General features: G+C 37.8%; 1 protein-coding gene across 2 annotated transcripts in view; it reads left to right on the forward strand.

Moving 5' to 3' along the window:
* Nucleotides 1-22112, forward strand: part of PAFAH1B1 (platelet activating factor acetylhydrolase 1b regulatory subunit 1) — a 66463-nt gene that overhangs the window by 13384 nt on the left and 30967 nt on the right. For both annotated transcript variants that reach the window (XM_064271562.1, XM_064271561.1), the window contains exon 2: nucleotides 17837-18057. Coding sequence is in view for 1 of the 2 variants with exons in the window: in XM_064271561.1 (XP_064127631.1) it covers nucleotides 18026-18057 (32 nt within the window). In the remaining variant the exon portion in view is untranslated. The remainder of the gene's footprint in view (nucleotides 1-17836; nucleotides 18058-22112) is intronic.

Below are 22112 nucleotides of genomic sequence, written 5' to 3' on the forward strand. Positions count from 1 at the left end.
CCAAGTCCTTTTTGTATCTGCATACCAAGTTCTCCTTTTCCAGGCAGCCTCCGTGTAATGGTCAAGATTGTGTGTCAACTTGGCTGGGCCATGATTCTCTGTTTATATGTGATCACCCAATGATGGGATCTGCTGTGAGTAGCCAGTCTGGTGAAAGGGAGTTTCCTTGAGCATGTGGCCTGCATCTGAGTAAAAGTGGACATTCTGGCTTTTGCCCTCTCTGGATCCTGCAGCTGCCTTCTGTTCGTCTGACCTCTGGCTCTTGGGACTTGAGCTAGCAGCTTACTTGCCGACCTTGGGATTCGTGGATCTTCACAACCTGTGAGCAAGGGCCCTGCTCACCAACCTGCTGATCTTGGGTTCGGTTAGCCCCTGCAGCTGCATGAGTCAGGAGAAGCCTTTCTGTCTTGCCTGCTGATCTTGGGATTCGTCGATCTTCACAGCCTGTCAACAAGAGCCCTGTTCTTCAACCTGCCAGTGTTGGGTTTGCCAGCCCCTGCAGCTACGTGAATCAGGAGGAGCCTCTGTCCTGATCCATGGACTTGGGATGTTTCAACCGTGTGAACCGTTTCCTTGATATAAATCTCTCTCTATAAACGCTGGTGGCGTAGTGGTTCAGTGTTATGGGTGCTAACCAAGAGGTCGGCAGTTCGAGTCCACCAGGCACTCTTTGGAAACTCTATTGGGCAGTTCTAGTCTCTCATATAGGGCCTCTATGAGTCGGAATTGACTTGATGGCAACGGTTTTTTTGTGTGTGTGTATGTGTTCATACGCTCTGCTGGTTTTGCTTCTCTAGGGAACCCAGCCTAAGACGCTCCTCTAATTTATTCAACTTGGAAGAAATTTTCTTTTCTCCAAATTCATGATCTTAGGATACCTAGTTAGCACCTTTTCTTTGATTTATATAAAATGTTTTGTTATCTGATAAAATCTGAGACAATGCATTTAAAAATAGAATAGTTCCTAGCACATAGTAAGTACTCAATAAATGTTAGTCATTATTATTATGGTGATGATGAAGGTGGTTAACATGAAATGATAGTAGTCCATCTTTACTTTCTGCCTACTCTTAATGGCAGACTGATTTGCTCTCTGTCCTCAGACACTAGGAAAGCAGTGTGTTTTGTTTTATAGTGGTATGTGAAAGTGCCAAAGGCACTATACAATATCATCTTCAGAGTAAAATTACTGTCTTTGTATTTCCTTACTATTCCTGAGCTGTAGGAAGGTGAGTAGAAGGGTAGGTACACGCATGCATTGTACAAGCCCTAAACATTGATTTTCTTATTAAATCTCACCACAGCTACTCACTACTACATAATCGCGCTACAGCTGTTCACTGCAGCAACTGTTTGAGGTCGATGGTGATACTAGTCCCTTTAATATGTGGGCAAATAGGCTAAGAACTTTTGAAAATTTGGGCTCACACAGTTTGTAAGTGGCCAAGCTGGCATTTGAATCTTGACTACTTGATTCCAAAATTTTCTACAATAGGGCCTCAGAAGTGTAGGGCTCATTCCTTAAGTGCTTTCACATAATTTACTTATCTATTTTGCCATCTGTCAGAGGGCCTATCATGGGACTTATACTCAATCAGAAAAGTGCTTTTTGTTTTTTCTTAAATTTTTTTTTTTCTGCATATTTATAGTTTAAAATGTTAGGTATTTTTATTATGGACTATGTCAAACATTCCAGAAAAATACCTTAATATAACAAAATTACTACTACCAGAATTGACAGATGCTAACATTTCATCATGTTTGCTTCAGAGTATTGTAGTCTTTTCTTTTTTAAAGAAATAAAACTTTATTAACAGTTACAGTTGAGGTCTCTTTTGTATGTTTTTCCGATCCCATTCCTCTCCCTCTACCTGATGGTAAAGTCTCTCCTAAAGTTTGTACATATTCTTTTGTTCTTTGTTTTAATACTTTTTACAACATATGTATGTACCCATCAACAATGTATAATAATGCTTTGTGAATTGTTAAAATTTACGTGACGGTTATGATACTGTATATTATTCTACAGCTCGGTTTTTCATCTAACAAAATATTTTCTAGATGTGTTGACATATGTAGATTTAGTTTATGGAGTCCTTGGGAGGTACACAGTTAACACACGGGGTAGCTAACCAAAAGATCGGCGGTTCAGGCCACCCGGAGGCGACTCAGGTCACCCTGCTAATCTACCTCTGAAAAATCAACCATGGAAAACCCCGTGGAGCACAGTTGTACTCTGACATATATGGGGTGGCCGTAAGTTGGAGTCAACTTGATGACAACTGGTTTAGTCTGTTAAGTATTGTTAAATTTCTTATATATAATTACACTATAGTCTACATCTGGACTACAGGAATGAGCATTTAGGTTGTTCATAATTTTAGCTTACAGACAATGATGCAATAAACATGAGGAAGGTATCTGCAGACAAGATGGTATAATTTGGTTTTTGTTTGTTTTCACATGCAGAATTCATCCCCATGTTAATTAGATACTTGTTCCTTAGTAATTTTTGTGCTTTGAATTGAATGAGTAGAATGAACAATACTGTTAGCATCTGTTTTATTAGACCATAAATTCCTAAACTTTTGTACCACTTTTTTTTTTTTTTGCCTCTCAACCATTCAGACAACTTACATTTTTTTAGTACCTAGCCAGAGGTTGTACACTGGCAGCCTGCAGGCCAAACTCAGCCTGGAGATGTATTTCTCTTGGCCTTTTATAGTTAAACTCTTTTTTGAGTCAATACTTAAAAAATAATGATTTTACATAAAATCTGTATTATTAGATTCTAAAAAATTAGAAGCTCTGGCAACAGTATGGCCCAGATTTCCCCATGGCAACAGTTGACTCAAGCTGAGTCACAGCTGCCCCGCTTTACATGGGACACAGATACATGTTGTTTGATTTGAAGACTGGGCACCTCGTAGATCCTTGGTAAATAAATTCAGTAATTGACACTGAGAAAATAGCTATTTCTCAGTTACTTCCCCCAGTGGAGGTCAACATTGGTGTGAATAATAGTGAATTAGAAATCAGTTCAATTGAGTGACATTGTGCAGGTTTTCCAGTTGGTTTTGTCATAACATCTGGGCAGTTGCCACTGGTTGTAAACAGCAGGGGATCAGCCTCTAGAGGACCATGATCCTACCCTCGCAAAGACCAGCTTCCAGAGGAGGAGCAAGTACTGGACGATGCACACCCCCTGCCCCCTGTAAAAAAATCTGCCTTTGTATAATTGTGATTTGAACATAAAGCTCTTTTTTTCAAATCTTCATTCCCGTTGCTTCCATCCTTCTCCAGGCCCCTGTCTGCTACTTCCAGCCTTTCCTTGCTCTTCTCTAATCTATACATTACATCCAGGACAGTCACCATGAAACATCAGTTTCAGAACACTGCTCCTTTGCTCCAGAATTGCGTGATACCTGCATCGTCAGAATTCTTTTAGGCTGTCTGCGTTAGTATTCACCATTACCTTGTGCTCAAAAACAAAACGAAAAAACCACACAGAACAATTTTGTCCTCTATTGTTTGTATGGTTGGAAATATTATGTAAGCTTTTGTCTCTTGTTTTAAAGCAATGTATTTTTTCCCTCTTTTGGTTGCTGTTAACTTAGTTTTGACTTAAAAAAGACGTCAACTCAGAATCACAGGGCTATTGTAACTCTTTGTTATTTGAAAACATAGCATTTGTAAGCAGACATCAGAAGGGTGGTATGAATGATGCCGGAAGGTTAAAAGGTCTTTAATTTTTAAAGTTTTCGTAAAGTCGGAACAGCCACTTGATTTTCTACAGGATTTAAAACTTGGTATACTTTCCCTGACATATTTTAACTAGTGTTCAATTAAAAAAAAAATTACATTGAAACCAGGCTTAAGCAGCTGAACTTTGATGTATCTTATTGCCCGTATTTAAGAATTTTGTTATTTGGAATTTTTTTTTTTTTAAGAAAAGGATGAGAATAAAGTGACAAAATGTGTCTTTAGTTTCTGAGAACACGGTAAGTTTTCATCTTAGTTTTATTATGATGCCTCCAATAATCATTTAGAACTACTTACGAGGTACCTACTATGTGTTAATTACGGTGATATTTGGTAGCGATACAGTGAGAAATGTGTCAAGATTGTGGCTTTGGAGGAGTGTTGTTGGAGAGACAACATGAAAGCAGATAATTTTAGTGTAGTGTGAGAAGTGTTAAATATGTGTACATACAAAGTACTGTGAAATCAGAGGAGGGGGTTAAACTCTGCTCAATTTTTTTTTGTCAAAACTATGTTAAAATGGTAAATAAAACCTTCAAAGTCTACTTTATGTTAGCTTCTGAGAGCCTTGCTACTGTGGCTTAAATACCATTGATAAGTAATAGGTTAAACTTCTGTAATTGCCGTTATTGGCACTTTATGTGGTTCAACTAATATTTCAGTATGACAGTTAAAACAAAATTAAACATAGTTATTGTCCTTTGTCAATACTATTTGACGATTATTGGATAATTAATATTTTATTAAAATGAAGCTTCGAATATTGAATAAATGTGCTATTTTGGGAAAACATTTTTAAAAGTTCAACTTGTTTTCTCTTACTAAGAAGATAGCACACATAAAGAATTTTATTAACTATCAACCCAGTGCCGTCGAGTCCATTCCAACTCATGGCGACCCTCTAGGACAGAGTAGAACTGCCCCATAGAGTTCCCAAGGAGCACCTGGCGGATTCGAACTGCCGATCCTTTGGTTAGCAGCGGTAGCACTTAACCACTACGCCACCAGGGTTTGATAGTATTAACTATCAAGTACTGTGTAATTATAAATTATTTTATAATTGCCTACAGACACGGAAATATAGTTATTTAATTTGGAAAGTCTTTAAACAAAATTCGATTCCCTACAAATGTTTCTTTTTGATTGCCAAACACTGTGCTTGGTACAAGAGTTGCAAAGGTTCAGTCTAGTTTAGTGTTTGCCCCTAAAGAGGTCAGTCTAGCACAGAGTCAGCAGTGTATACAGTTATAAGGAATGTGGGAGGCAGCATAGTGTAGAACCAAGTAATTTTTCAAATTTATTTTAACAGTGGACACTTTTTTCCTGAAAAACTCTTATGTAGAAGCCCAATAGATAAATAGGTAAAAATGGAATCCTCCCTACTTGGCCTGCGCACTGTGTCCTCATCCCTGCTGTTTGAAATCACTGGTGCGAGAGTCAAAAACAAACCTTTTTTTGAGTCCTAGCCCTGCCACTTTCTAACTATTTGACTGTGGGTAAATGACCTAACCTAGTGAACTTATTTCATCATCTGTTAAATGGAGATGTTAGTTTTCTTGCTGGATGTTGTAAGGACTAAACAATGTAGGAAAGGCTGCTGGCATGTAATTTCACTCAGTAAGTATTAGCTATTAGGATTATATGTACAGGGCACAGTGAGACACTAGAAGAGAGTGGACTGGTCAGGGAAGGCTTCACAGAACTCATATGGGCTGCCTTCAGGCTGCATCTTGAAGGAGAATGGAAAATTGCCAGACATAAGAAGGGTCACAAGCATGTCCTCAACATTCCAATAATGAAGACTCGGGAATGTGAAATGCTGCTTCATTACACCTTTGTAGAGATAAATGTCCTGACCCGAGTTCAGGGTATCAATTCCTTGCATTTTTTGACTCACTTTAGTGCTAGGCCAGGCCAGACCAGGGTGAGAGACGCTAACTTTCTGTGGTTTATTACATTTTCTACTTAAATTAAAAAAAACTCTAAACTTGATTTTTTTTTAATTTTTTTTTTTTTTTTTTAAGGGAAAAACATTTTTTGTTGGGAAGAGGGTGTGGGGGAAGAGTTCTTCATCTCCCCTGACATCTTGTACAGAGTGTTTTGGTCATAAAGTAGTGGTACATTTAGAAATTCTTCCTAATTACATTTACATTAGTTTATTGAAAGTGAGGAACCTGTATGCCCTCCTCTCAGGTAAGTATTTTTGCCTGAGATCAAGTCAGTGGGACTGCTTCCATGGCTAAATTGTGGGCACCTACACTGACCTTGGGATTTTTGAGAAAGAGGACTGGGAAGTTTCTAGGAAAAGTTGATGAATCAGGAGTATTTTTCCTACCTCAGCCATGGGAGATCTTTCCTCATTTATAACAATAAGATTTTGGCAAAACATTTCAGTGTTAAAGGCTATCGCCACGAGAAGGTGGCATTAAACCAAGTGAAGGAGAGCTGAAGAAATTAAGATATACACGCAGTCATATAGCACTTATATGTGTTAACTCATTTATAGCATTTTTAACTCATTTAATCTGCCCAATAACCATTTGAAATAGCTACTGTTATTAAAAGTAAGCTGTCCCAGATAACTTAATTCATTTTCCATGCGAGGGGTTTGTAAACTACTGCTGACTGGTCAAATCTTGCCTGTTTTTGTACTGCCTGTGAGCTAAGAATGGTTTTGAAATGGTTAGAAAAAAATCAAAAGAAAAATAATACTCAAGTTTCACTGTCCATAAAGCATTATTGGAACAGAACCATACCCATTTCTTTACATGTTGGTTATTGCAGTTTTCTTGCTATAGTGCCAGAGTCGAATAGTTGCTGCACAAACCGTATGGCTCAGAAAGCCTAAATTTTTATTACCTGGCCTTTTACCAGAAAAGTTTGTAGACCCCTGGTCTAGATACAAAGAGGAGAGGACACAGTGGAGGTAAAAAGAACAAAGTTAATGTAGATGCAAAATAATGTGTTGTTATTAGTCATTTAGAACATACGAGGAAGACTAGTTAGATGTAATGAACAACAATAAAAAAATGAACAAGCAGACAGTATTTTCTTATTGAAAGATTTTTTTTGAAGTCTTTAAAGCTTAACTGTAATCAAAGATGTGTACTTGTTTAAAAGTGTTGGGGTGACCTCTTTTTCCTGTTAATATCGCCAAGGTATACCTGAGGGCTTTTGTAAACATTTCTTTGAGTTTGACTGACAGTTGTTGCAGTTACTACAGAAATCTGAATTCCTTGGCCTCCCAGTTGATCTTGCACTTGAGTCCAAGTAATATTTTCTGACACTGAAGGTTTCTCGATTTCTGCTGCTTTGAGCTTTTGCCTTTGACCCTTTAGTATTAGCTGTGGTTTGTGCTGCTGAGTGTGTGGTTGTCCACTGAGGATGGGCACCAGAATCACCTGCAGAAACTTCTAGAATTCGGATGCCTCCTCAGGATCTGAGGAGAAGGCCTGCCGGTGATTGTTCTCAGAAAGTCCCTCAGATGATGCTGACGCATGTTCATACTTAAGATTGATAGTTACATCTTTATTTTAGCAAATCCAATTTGGAAAAAAAAAAAAACACACAGATGTGACATTTACTGTTCTGTTTCCCAGAGGTGCTTTCCAATCTAATGAATCAATGCCTAAATGTATGTAGATTCTCCGAGTTCAACAGCCTGAGTTTAGTGAATTAGTTCTTTCATTTGATGTCATGCATTTAATAGAATAATGGAATCCAAGTTGGAAGTTACGTTAGTGAGAGCAAGTAGTATGATTTTTTGGTCTTCATTTCTATGAGGTATTTATTTGGCATCATAGGATTCTAGTGAATCTGGAAGTAATGGATTTCATAGGCTAGAACACAATTCACAGGAAACCTGACATTTTTAGAAGGAGTAGTTTACCTTGCAGAATCATTTAGTTTTGTCATCTTGCATATCAGGCTGTATATCTGTATAATAACTACAAATTGTCTTTTCCTCTTGTTTTCATGTATTCAAGTGTATTTTAACACTGAAGTAAACTTAAAAGGAAAGTATGAACCACAGTCTGTAAAACCATATCAGTAAAACAAATGTTTGTCTTCATTTCACATTGCCTTCCACTGTTTGATTATAGGCATACGTAGTTGTATCATACAGAACAACTGGTTTGAATAGAAAGCTACATACAGCAAAGTCTAAGCAAGTCAGAAGTCAGTTTCTTTGGAACCTTCACGTGTTCAAGATGGCTTCATGCCTGAGTCAAGGAAAATGAGGAAAACTTTATATTATTTTTGTTTTGGGTAGTGTCGAGCACCCTTAAGCAAATGGAAAGAAGTAAAGGTTATATCTAACATGTGATTGGTGGGTGTGCCGTGAGAATGGGGATGTTTTCTAATTAATGCCCGTAAAGGAAAACTAAGAAATGATGAGGTTAGACAGGCCGATAAAGTAGAACAAGGAGAGAAAAGGGAGGAGATGAAAGATCAGCAGAAGAACAGGATAGAATGCACTGTCCTGTACCTTCAGACCTAGGTGAAGCAGCTACCTGCTTTGCACCTGAGTAACTTTTGTTCAGGACATTGCTCTTGTTTGTTGTGAGTGGAAAACAACTGTTGACATTTGGCATCAGTTTGCCTGGAGACTACCCAGGCAGTTTAAATAGTATGAGGGTGAAGGGTATGCATTCCAGTATAGCGATGGGCTATATTACCTATAGTAATAAAGGTTCTGCTGCTATAAAAGTTTTAAAAAGCAAAGGTGCCACTTTGGTGACTAAGGCATGCCTGACCCAAGCTGTGGTCTTCTCGGTTACCTCATATACATGCAAAAGTTGGATAGTGAAAAAGGAAAAGAGAAAATTTGATGGCATTCAAACTGTGGTATTGGCAAAGAATATTGAATATACCAGGGATTGCCAGGAGAATGAGCAGATCAGCCTTAAAAGACATACAACCAGAATACTCTGTAGAAGTGAGAATGGCAAGACTATTGGTCGCTTTCTTTGGACACATCATCAGGAAAGATCAATCGCTAGAAAAGGACATCATGATTGGTAAAGTAGAGGGTCAGCAAAAACAAGGGAAACCCTCAGTGAGATGAACCGATGTAATAGCTGCTGCATTGGACTCAAACGTACCGATGGTTATGGAGATGGTGCAGGACCGGGTGGCCTTTCGTTCTCCTACGCTTAAGGTTGCTGTGAGTCCAAGCCTGCTCAACAGCACTTAGCAACAATAACAAATTTTATTACAGAGACCCGGGGTGGCTACAAACGGTAACGCACTTAGCTGCTAACCAAAAGGTTGGAGGCTTGAGTTCGCCCATAGGCACCTCACAAGACAGGCCTGGCAATTAACTTCCAAAAAGTAATGGAAACCCTGTGGAGCACAGTTCTACTTTGACACATATGGGGTTGTCATGAGTCAGAATTGACTTGATGGCAGCTGATTTTGTATTATTGTAACAGAACTAGAGGTTTAAGAGAAACCATCTGGTAATATGGATTCTAGTCTGCTAATGAAAAGCAAAGAACAAAGCCAAAAATGATGGATCTTAAAAGAAAAAGTACACATCTGAATATGACTTACGTTTTGTTGTCATAAATATCTAACGCTGATTTCAAAGCTCAAAAACTATTTCTGCTTCATTTCTTCAGATTAACAGTCTAATATTGTAGTTGTTGTGAGTGGAAAACAACTTTTGACATTTGGCATCAGTTTGCCTGGAGACTACCCGGGCAGTTTAAACAAAACAGCCTTTAATATTGTAGTTACTAGAGTTGATTGGTAGGATTGATCCTCGAAGAAAAAAGTGATATATTACTCTTTGGCCCAAGGGTAATTGAAAATGCAAAAGATTTTTAATAGCATGTGAAGTTTGAATGGGGGACTTAAATGTGGCAAAATGAGATGTGGTGGTTAGCTGCAACTAATAGAAGAGTGATGAAATGAGACTGCTGTTTCCTCCTCTCCCACCCCCCACCATCCCCAGTTTGCTTCTTAAACCTTGGTCAGATTTTTTTTTTTAACACTGTTTAGACCCAGCATAACTATAAGTAGTTTTTACTTCTGTAACTCAAACTGAGATCTTAATTCACTAAATTATTATAGAGAACATAGTTTTTGTATTCTTTTTTTTTTTTAACCATCTTTTTAAAAAGATTAACCTCCCCCCCCCCCCCGAAAAAAGCCAAACCCCCCAGGGCTGTCGAGTCGATTCTTACTCATAGCGACCCTATAAGACAGAGTAGAACTGCTGGCGGATTACAGCTGCCAGTCTCAAAATCACAGCTATGTTTGAGCCCATTGTTGAAGCCACTGTGTCAGTCTGTCTCGTCGAGGGTCTTTTTCGCTCACCCTCTACTTTACCAAGCGTGATGTCCTTCTCCAGGGACTAGTCCCTCTTCATAGTCTGTCCAAAGTACATGAGGCAAAGTCTCAGCATTCTAAGGAGCATTCTGGCTGTGCTTCTACCAAGACGTATTTATTTGTTCGTCCCGCTGTCCGTGGTGTATCCAGTGTTCTTCACCAGCACCATAACTCAAAGGCGTCACTTCTTCCGTCCTCCTCATTCGTCGTCCAGCTTTTGCGTGCACATGAGGCTGCTGGAAGCACCATGGCATGGGTCAGGCGCACCTGAGCCCTTAAAATGACATCTTTGATTTAAAGAGATCTTGTGCAGCACGTTTGCCCAATGTAATATATCCTTTGATTTCTTGACTGCTGCTTCCATGGGTGTTGATTGTGGATCCAAGTAAAATGCAATCCTTGACAGTTTCAGTATTTTCTTCATTTATCCTGATGTTGCTTATTGGTCCAGTTGTGAGGATTTTTGTTTTCTTTATGTTGAGGTGTAATGCATACTGAAGGCTGTAGTGTTTGATCTTTATCAGTAAGTGCTTCAAGTCCTCTTCACTTTCAGCAAGCAAAGTTGTGTCATCTGCATATTGTAGGTTGTTAATGAGTCTTCCCCCAGTACTGATGCTGTGTTCTTCATATAGCCCAGCTTCTCGGATTATTTGCTCAGCATACAGATTAGATAAGTAGGATGACAGGATACAACCCTGACACACACCCTTCTTGACTTTAAACCACACGGTATCCCCTTGTTGTGTTGGAACAACTGTGTCTTGGTCTATGTACAGGTTCCACATGAGCACAATCAGGTGTTCTGGAATTCCCATTCTTTGCAATGTTATCCGTGATTTGTTACGATCCACACACTTGAATGCCTTTGCATAGTCAATAAAACACAGATAAACATCTTTCTGGTATTCTCTGCTTTTAGCTACGATCCATCTGACATCAGCAGTAGATATCCCTTGTTCCACGTCCTCTTCTGAATCTCACTTGAGTTTCTGGCGGTTCCCTGTAAATGTACTGCTCCAGCCACTTTTGAATGATCTTCAGCAAAATTTGTAGCTGTGTGGATGTTATCCTATCACTGACAGCATTATACTTCAGGATTGACCTCGATCTGTTCTTTTTGACAATAAATGTGATGCCATTCCTCTTCAATTTGTCATTCCCGGCGTAGTAGGCCATATGATTGATTCGGAATGGCCGGTACTAGTCCATTTCAGCTCACTGATGCCTAGTATATCAATGTTTACGTGCTCCAGTTTCATTTTTGATGATTTCCAGTTTTCCTAGATTCACACTTTGTACATTCCATGTTATTAAGGGATGTTTGCAGGTGTTTTTTCTCATTTTGAGTCATGCCACATCAGCAAATGAAGGTCCCGAAAGCTTTAGTCCGTCCATGTTATTAAAGTCTACCCTGCTTTGAGGAGGCAGCTCTTCTGCAGTTGTATTTTGAGTACCTTCCCACCTGAGGGGTCATCTTCTGGCTCTGTACCAGATAGTGTTCCACTGCTGCTGTTCCTAAGGTTTTCACTGGCCAATTTTTTTTTTTTTTTAATAAGTGGATCGTCAGGTCCTTGTTCGTAGCCTGTCTTAGTCTGGAAGCTCAGCTGAAACCTGTCCACCATGGGTGACCCTGCTGGTATTTGAAATACTGGTGGCATAGCTTCCAGCATCACAGCAACATGCAGACCACCACAGTGCAACAAACCGGCAGACAGGTGGTGGTTCTTTAGTGTGTTTTGTACAAAATCTATGTAATAATGATAATTGGCAAATTATGTAAATAGCAAAGATAGTTAGAAACATCAAGGGGAGTATATATAATACCAGCAGCCATATAAATTATTGAAATATTTTGTTTCATCAGTGAATTTGAGAACTGTTGAATATGAAACTAGTTTTCTGAAAACCTGGTAATTTACAGGGTGTCATGAAGCAGATAGTTTATTGAAAAAAGTTGCTTAACAGATTTTATTAACTTTTGAAAATTAACTAGTGTGAAAAGATACTCAATTTTGCCTTGCCTTTTTGCTGTTTTGGAAAATATTGTTTGGATTAGGATTATGAGCCATAATATAATGTGTGCCATTCAAGCAAGATAGATAACCTGACCTTATTTAAATAAAACTTTATCAAGTGACAATTTCATAGGGTATGAACCATTGGTAATTATTCAATTATTATACAAACTTTATAAACGCCGGTGGCGTAGTGGTTAAGTGCTACGACTGCTAACCAAAGGCTCAGCAGTTCGAATCTGCCAGGCACTCCTTGGAAACTCTGTGGGACAGTTCTACCCTGTCCTGTAGGGTTGCTATGAGTCGGAATCGACTCGACAGCACTGAGTTTGGTTTTGGTTTATATAAACTTTTAGTGACTCTCTTATTAAAGTCTTATTTTTATATCTAATAATAATTAAACCTAATGACTTCCATTTTTATGTTAATATTCTGTTGATACATAATTAGTTTTCCCTCACACGTATCCCTTAATATACTTTCTGTATTATTTCCCCCTATTTCTAATTATAAGCTCCTAGTTGGGAGGGACTAATATATGGAATCAATGGTTAATAAAATGATTTTTTATAAAGGCTGTTTTGATAAGTGTGAAACCTGTTTTGTTTAACACATACACACTTAAAATGGGAGGACTTTAATAATTCATTCACTGTTTTGTTTTATAAAATTATTTCTTAGTATTCTGTTCTTTCCTTTTTACTTTATCCCTTTTTATCTGTGATGAGGTACTTAAGCAATAAACACATTCTTATCTAGGAATTGCGTTGGTGTAGCAGACAAATGCACTTAATATTAGAATATTAGAATATAGAATACCTAAGAGTTCTGCATACCACAAAGAGTCTTCTCAGTCATTATCTTGACTTTGGGAGGATTTATGAACCCACTTAAAATGCATGCAAACTTCTGTTTATCTTCATATGTGCTCCTTTAAGGGGAAAGATCTTAACTTTCATCACATTCAGAAAGGAACGTAGTGACCCCCAGAAAGGTTAAGAACTCCTCCTACGGAGGGAAATACTGCCTGGTTTATTTGTGCTGTTGTTTCTAAATAGTTCATTGCAAAATAGCAATTCTGAAGAGTTTCTTTTGCTTCCATTTGAGAACCATTTATTTGTCTTGTCATGTGATATTTTGCAATTAAGGTATATGTTTAAACATTAATCAAGCTGAAAAGTAACAAAAGGTAAATCTGCTAAGAAATACATAATCTTTAAAATTCTGTTCTTAAGTATGATAATTCAATCACGTGCACGTGGTTTCTGTTAACCAAAAAAAAAAATAAAGATAAATTATAGACGATGAAAGAATCTGAGTTAGAAAGAACCTTAGATGTTATCTATTTTTCATGTTATAAAAAAGGCCCAGAAAATTGAAGTGAGTTACTTAGAGTTATAGTAAGACTTCAAGTATAGACAGACTTGAACCCACATCTTCTTTCTTAACCTTTATCTACTATGCATCATAAGGAAGTCTGGTGGTGCAGTGGTTAAACACTTGCCTACCAGCTGAAAGGCTGGTGGTTCAAACTCACCAGGCACTCTTCAGGAGGAAAGACCTGGCCATCTGCTCCTATAAAAATTTCAGCCTAGGAAGCCCTGTGAGGCAGTTCTACTCTGCCCTATAGGGTCACTATGAGTTACAAACAACTTGACCACACCTAAAAGGCTCATAACCATTTCTGTCTTTACATCATCATTGCTCAGCCAGTTGTAATCAAAACATTAGTTATTAAATTGGGAAATGTTAAATTTAGTCATTCCACTCTCTGACTACAGCCTTCCAATTCTCCCAGGACATGTACACCTTTATTTCCCTTTGTCTCTAATCTCTATTTGTCCCTCCCGATTTTTACTTTCTACATAACACAACTTAGACTCTGATCCATCATTTCATTCTCCTCATCATGCTTTCATCACATATACCTTGCAGACCCTCCACCCAACCCTCGATCATTCTAAATGTGTGCCTTTTCTGTGTCTGCAACCAGACTGTCCATACCTGCTAAGGAAAAATTACCTGTCTTTGTAGGTTGGTGCCTCTTAAAAATTCAAGGTTTTCAACCTCAAAAATGTCCTTCCTATACCACCTATTCATTTCTTTTCTCTGAATCTTGATAGCAGCTATTTCAAGTGTTTTAATGCCTTCTTCCTTTTTCTCCTTCAGCAAATGACCTTACTTGGTATTTTCCAGAAATATAAAGGACATATTTGCATTTTTTTCCCCTTTCTGACAGTGTGGAAGAGGTGATCCTTCATTTTCTACATGGAGATCCTGTTCCTTTCTCCTCCTCTTCCTCCTCGTCCCCTCTGTCTTAGTCATCTAGTGCTGCTATAACAAATACCACAAGTGGATGGCTTTAGAAAGAGAAATTTATTTCCTCACAGTAAAGTAAGATCAAAACCCAAATTCAGGGCATCGGCTCCAGGGGAAGGCTTTTTCTCTTGGCTCTGGAGGAAGGTCCTTTTCATCAATCTTCCCCTGGCCTAGGAGCTTCTCCGCGTAGGAACCCTGAATCCAAAGGATGCACTCTGCTCCCGGCACTGCTTCCCTGGTGATGTGATGTCCCCCTGCCGCTGCTTGCTTTTCTCTCTTATATCACAAAAGAAACTGGCTAAAGACATTATCCAGTCCTGTAGGTTGAGTCCTGCCTCATCAACCTAGCTGCCACCCATCCCCCTCACTGACATCATAGAGGCAGGATACAACACAGGAAAATCACATCAGATGACAAAGTGGTGGACAGTCACACAATACCGGGAATCATGGCCCAGCCAAATAGATGCATATATTTTTGGGGGACACAGTTCAATCCATGACACCCCCTTAGATCCTTGCTCCAGTGACTATTTCCTTCTTATGATTTTTTCTTTAAACTGTTTTGGAAAATGTCAAATCCATAAATTAGAGAATAGTGTAATGAAGCCTCATGTATCCATTACCCAGCTTCAGCAGTTACTAACTCAGTCCTGTTTCAAGTATATCCCACCATTTAGTCTCACTACGCAAATTATTTTGAAGCAAATCCCAGAAATCTCATTTCTCCTCTAAATTTTTCACTATGTGTTTCTAAAAGACTTTTTGAAATAACCACAGTATTATTATTGCACCTAATAAATTCACAGTTATTAATTAATATCATCAGATATGCAGTCAGTATTCAAAGTTTCCCAGATGATTCATTTATTTTATAGTGTGTTTGAATCCAAATCTAAACAAGGTCTGCAAATTGCAATTGTTGATGTTACTTGCTCTTTTTTATCTATTGGCTTGTCTTTCCATCTCTTTTTCTTTTTTTCCTTGGAATTTATATGTTGAAGGAACTGGGTCATTTGTTCTGTTGGGCTTTTCTTAATCAGGATGTTGGTGATTATTATATCCCCTTGGTGTCCTTAACATACTTCTGTGCCCTCTATACTTCTTGCAAATTGATAGTTGGAGTCAGAGACTTGATCGGATTCAAATTTGCTTTTTTGGGCAAGAATACTTCATAGCTCTTACAGTGTTATTCCATCAGGGGATACATAATGTCTGGCTGTCTCTTTGTTATGTTAGCAGCAGATAGTGATTTTAAAGTTCTTCATTTCTCCTTTTTTTTCTTCACCATCAGTGTTTAAGCATGTTCTTTCATGTGGTTGAGAAAAACAGCAACCAGAAAAACTACATTTTAACATTTCTATCTATTTCTGCCTTTTGCCATTCTTTCACAGCTGCACTTCTTAAAACGTGTTTATGGTACCATCTCTACTGCACCTCCTTACACACATCCCATTTAGATCTGGTTTCTGCGTGTTAAACCATTTCCATACCATTTTGTTGAAACTGTTCTCGCCAACCATGCTGAGTGCGGACAATCCCTTTCAGACCTTATTTTGCTTGATAGTTGGGCATCCTTTGGATATAACATCCTTGAAATACTCCCTTGGCTTCTGTGATGTTCTCTTTCCTTTTTTTTGCATTTACCTCTTTAACTGCATGCTCTCAGCCTCAATTGTGAACTTTTCTGCTCCCTGTCATTCAAGTGTTGATGTTGCTCTGCCTGGCTGTAGCCTAGGCCTAGGCCCTCTGCTCGTCTTGCTCTACACATTCTCCATGGGTCATCTCATTCATTGCCATGACTTCACTTAACCATCTCTAAGCCAGTACCTTCCAAACCTCTTTTTTGTAGGTTGGTTCTCTTCAGAGCTGACTTGCTCGTACAATTCCTGCTGGAAATCTCACAGACTCCTTGGAATCAACCTGTCTAAAACAGAATTAATCATACTTTTCCTCATCCCTTCACACTTAGGAGTTTCCCCAGCTTCTAAGCCAAAAACCTAATCTGTGGAAGAAAGATCTGGCAGTGTGCTTCTGTAAAGATTTACATCCTTGGAAACGCTCTGGGGCAGCTTCTCTCTGGCCTATAGGGTTGCTATGAGTCGGAATTGACTCGATGGCAACTTTTTTCTTTGAATACTTCCTGGAATCTAGTGGGAATTCTAGGTGGCTGAATTTTTTTTGCAGCCTGATAAAACCCAAAAAACCAAACCCTCTGCTGTTGAGTTGATTTCAACTCGTAGCAACCCTATAGGACAGAGTAGAACTGCACCATAGAGTTTCCAAGGAGCGCCTGGTGGATTCTAACTGCTGACCTTTTTGGTTGGCAGCCGTAGCACTTAACCACTACGCCCCCAGGGTTTCCGCAGTGTGGTAAGACAAGCTAAACTTTAATTTTCTTTAAATAGGAGATTTAAAGAATGATTCTTTAAGGAATAATTATCTTACTTTTACCTACTTATACACTGATTGAGTTGACCATAATATCTTTTAGATAAAAACCACCAAACCCACTGCTGTCAAGTTGATTCCGACACATAGCGACCCAATAGGACAGAGTAGAGCTGCCCCACAGAGTTTCCAAGGAGCGCCTGGCTGATTCGAACTGCTGACCTTTTGGTTAGCAGCCGTAGCACTTAACCACTATGCCACCAGGGTTTCCACCTTTTAGATACTGTATAAAAATGGATTTTATGTGGTTGGAGTTATAAAGAACTCTGAAACGCTGTTAAATAATATCGAAAAATTAGGTTAGAGAAATAGATTACTGTGTGAGCACATAGAATCCAGAGTAGTCCATTCATTTTCTTGTTTTTAAAACACATGCTTCTAAGGGACACAAAATAAATTGAAATAATATTAAATTGGTTTCTGGATTAAGTGCATCAGTTAAGAGTGCATGAGATTGTTAAGTAGATACTTACATTACAAATATCAGCCATTTAAGGTTATTGGTGGCTGGCATTCGTCCCTGAACTTACTTCCAGTATAGTTGTCACTGTTTGATTTGTGTACAGTTTATGAAATCCTTATCTGTTTAACTTTTTTCAGGTTAAACTTTTTTTGTAAATTTGATTTTTATCTCTATGGAAGATTTATATTTATATGTTGATTGACGTAATGAATTTGATAGTTTTTATGTCTGGCATGTGACATGGTTGGGAGTGGGTAAGCAAATATTAATTTAAAAATAGTGCTGTTTGGCTCAGTAAACTATTAAAAATAATTTTAAAATACTCTGTATTTTGGCATTAATTGATTTCAACGTGGATTGAAAACATCTAATATTTGTATTAGCATTACAGTAAACCTCATCCTTGAAAGTGTGTACTACAAATAATTAGAAATATTCAGATTTTAAGTGAAAGAAATAATCTTTTTTTTTCTTCTCTTTTTTCCCTTAGGTGGAATGAACCTTACTTGTTGAATATCTCCTGGTTACTGGTTGGATTCACTTGTAAAAGGATCATTTTCCCCTGTGTGGAAGCCACTTCGTGGCATATTTAATTATAAATCCAGGGATTACAAAGCTTTTTGATTTCCCAAAGGAGGGAGATACCACTATATCAAATAAGCTTGACATTACAGCCAAAATGGTGCTCTCCCAGAGACAACGAGATGAACTGTAAGTTACTCTGTTTTGTGCTTTAAAAAAAAAATTCTTTCTCGTACGGGACAAAGCACTAAATTAAAATATAGTTTTGGGAGATTAAAGCCATTGTTGTGTGCGGTCAAGTCAATTCTGATACATACTAACCTTATAGGACAGAGTTGAACTGTCCCATAGAATGTCATAGGCCGAAATCTTCACTGGAGCAGATCTCCAGGTCTTTTATCCCACAGAACAGCTGGTGGGTTCGATCTGCTGACCCTTTAGTTGGCACCCAAGCATGTAACCATTGTACCACCAAGGGCTCCTTTAAGGTATTGTTGCCAGTGTTTAAATATGGGTTTGGGCAGTTTGATGTGATTTTAAAACTGAGTCTTACTTTGACATAGAATTAGTTTAGCCTTGTCACTTTGTGTATAAGCTTAAAGCAAAACGGTTATTTGGGATAAGTTTTATCTTAAGCTTGTCTTTTAAATGGATTATGTTCAGTAGGAAGATAGGTGCTTCAGTTTTTTTTTTTGTCTGGAATCCATATGTTAGAAAAATGAAAGCCTTTTGTCGTTGTTACTGTTAATGCCTTTCCTTTGCCTTGTATTTTTTCTCTTTTATCATCCAGTGGCTGTTACAGGATTTAAACTTTATGAAATGGCTAATTATGATAGTTAATGCAAATACGTTAGTGAGAGAGGCGTGAAATGGCTTGTCACTGCTGGGTTAAAGCATTCCATTTTTGTAGGTGAAGAATATAAATAAAAGTAAAATTTTAATGGATTTTCTTTTAAACAAAGAAACTATAGTTAGTTAATATAAGTTGCAGTGGAGAGATCTTATGTCAGCCTTACGTTTTTCTGTGCTTTTCTGCTTAGGTGTCCATAGTGTCCTTTCTCTTACCGTCGTGTTCACTAAAATCTATTATTTTGCTTCCATCTTCTCTGTTAAGGAAGTTTGTTAGACTGAGAAGGACAGAATGAACCTTGGTAAGAGAATTGAAACCTAAGATGGATAAAGAGATTTTACGAGAATACCTGGCTACTTCAAATGAATTCAGGTCTTCTGTCCCTGATAAATTACATCTACATCCCTGATTATCGAAAGAATGAGATTTACAAGAGAAAAAGAAAGTGTATGCCAGTGAATTTGAGATTAATCTTTAAACTATTCCGCTTTAAAATATTACTGTCCCAGCCTGGATTTGCAAAGAACAAGTTAGGTCAGACTTTATTTCCTTAAAGATTTAAAATTTTATTCTTATATAAAAGTATTATATACATGATAAACAGAAAAGTCATATAAAAGTATATTAAAAAATTTCTTTAATCTCTACTTGGGTTCCAGTTCTTCTCAGGGCAATCATGTTAACCTTTCATTTTTTAGACATGTTACTAATCTGCTATATAGAATGAGTGTCGTACACACAGTATGTTGGTTATCAGAAACGTATGTAAGAAATAATCCTTGTGGACAGGGTGGATAAATATGGACTGAATGGCAGTAATAGTACAAAAGAGTAGTTACTTCTAATGAGAAGTTTGAGTCACTGAAATTTGTCTTGTTTCGAGTTTTAAAAATAGAGGCCACTCTTTCAATTTTGTAAATTACACGAAGCTATAAAATATATTGAAAAACTGAACCAGAATCCCAAATAGCTGGAAAGGTGATTGAATATAAGGATGATGTAATTTAATAAAAACAGATATTGGGATCTAGTGGATAAGACATGATTTAAGGATTTTAGATAGTAATAAATCTTATTTTAAGGTAAGTTACTATAAAAGCTAATTTGATTATAGATTCATTTTAAGTTTCTTATTTTTTAAACTAGTGTAGGATAGTGTGTAGACAAATAGACATGCAAGATTGTACTTAGGGAGGAGAGTGTTAGGGATTGAATTTTGTCTCCCAAAAAGATATGTTGAAGCCCTAATCGCCATGCCTGTGAATGTGATCCTTTTTCAGAAATAGAGTTATTACAGATGCAATTAGTTAAGATGAGGTCATTAGGGTAGATTTTAATCTCTTGATAACTGATGTCCTTACAAGAACTTAAAAGACAGAGTGAGCAGAAGGTCAGTTTGAAGACAAACAGGGATGAAGGTCATATGAAGATGGAAGCAGAGATTAGAATTAGCCTGTCACAAACCAACGAACACCTGGGGCTGCCAGAAGCTGGGAAAGACAAGAAAGATCTTCCCCTGGAGCCTTCGGAGAGAACATAGTCTTGCCAGTGACACTGTGAATTCAGAACTGTCAAAGGATAAATTTCTGCTGTTTTAAACCATATAACCAGTTGCTGTCCATGGCAATCGTCGTGTGAGTCAACATAGAACTGTGTAGGTGCTCCATAGGTTTAAACCACATCCGTAACCAAAAAACCAGACTCGTAACTGCTGAGTCAGTTTTGACTTACAGTGACCCTATAGGACAGAGTAGGACAGGGTTTCCAAGGCTGCGATCTTTACTGAAGCCGACTGCCATATCTTTCTCCTGCGGAGGCTGGTGGGTTCAAACCACCGACCCTTTGGATAGCAGCTGAGTGCTTAGCTGCTGTGCCACCAGGGCTCCTTTAAACCACACAGTTTGTGGTAATTTGTTACAGCAGCCTTAGGAAACTAACGGGGTAGAATTGTAATCATCTTGCAGGACGTTCTGGTGGTGTTTGTTAAAATTTAAATTTAAAATTATTGGTGACTTTTTTTTCTAACCATTTCACCTCTTGAAATGTAACAGAAACACCTAAGTACACAATTCCTAGAAACTGGGACTAAGATCAATGAGAGAGACTGACTAGGACCCAGTTTCTAGATTCCCTGTGTTAAATGTCACGTATTAATAGACTTTGAATATACAAGTAGAACACTTAGGACTATTTGAAATTTGGTAATTAGGAAAAATTTTTAAGTAGTATTTTTAATGTTAGAAAATACAGAAAAAGAAAAAAAATATTTCCAGATGCCACCTGTAGGCAGCAACCCAGTGCTACCGTTTTGGTATATAGTCCCTCCAGATTTTCCAGTTTCACAGTTGTTTTTTTGTTGCTGTTGTTTTTTGAAATTTAGAGTGAGATCATTTAAATCACATAACATAGTAGGTAAGAGCTTTTGGAGTCACAAACATGGGTTCTAGCACTGGCACTGTAGTTGCCTATACCGCTGTACGGATTTAAACAAGTCAGTCAGCTTCTCAGTCTGTTTCCATCTATAGCACTAGGGATATTTTATCATAGAGTTATGAGAATTAAATATACAGCATGTAAAATGCTTGGCTGGTGTGGTGCCTGGTATGAAGTAAATGCTTCATAAGTCTTGGCTGCTTTTGTTGTACATAATGTTCAGTTGTCTTTTTTTTTTTTAAAGCTTTACTGTTTATTTTCTCATAATATCAGGAATTGCAAAAATCAAAGTTGTAATCCCACAATTCATAGAAATTTTTGTTTTAAAGTTATTGTGAGTTAGAAAATGTTTTGTGTGTATGTGTTTTGCCTTTTGTCGTTCTTGTGAGAACTGCCTAATCATGGCATTGCTACCTTTTTTTTTCTATTGGGGTATTTATATTTTTCTTGTTGACTCATAAGGGGATTTTAGTTAACTAAGGATAGTTAGCGTAGTTACCCTTTTTCCTGTGTTGCAAATAGGTTTCATTTAGTGAAATCTGTGTCTTTTCCTTGGTTATTTCCTTTAGAGTCAGCCTTGGGATGATCTTCACTAATCATAAATACATAAATGTCCATTTTTATGTATGTTATTGTGCTTTAGGTAAAAGTGTACAGCTCAAGTTAGTTTCTCATACAAAATTTTATATATACATCGTTATGAACCTTAGTTGCTATCCCTATGATGTGACCGCACATTCCTCCTTTCTACCCCAGATTTTCCGTGTCCATTCAACCAGTTCTTACCCTTTTCTGCCTTTTCATCTCACCTCCAGCCAGGAGTTGCCCATTTAGTCTCGTGTATCTGCTTGAACTAAGATGCACACTGTTCACAAGTATCATTTTATGTCTTATAGTCCAGTCTATTCTTTGTCTGAAGAGTTTGCTTCAGGAATGGTTTTAGTTCTGAGTTAACAGAACC

The sequence above is a fragment of the Loxodonta africana genome, chromosome 18 (assembly GCF_030014295.1).
Source record: "Loxodonta africana isolate mLoxAfr1 chromosome 18, mLoxAfr1.hap2, whole genome shotgun sequence".
NCBI lineage: Eukaryota > Metazoa > Chordata > Mammalia > Proboscidea > Elephantidae > Loxodonta > Loxodonta africana.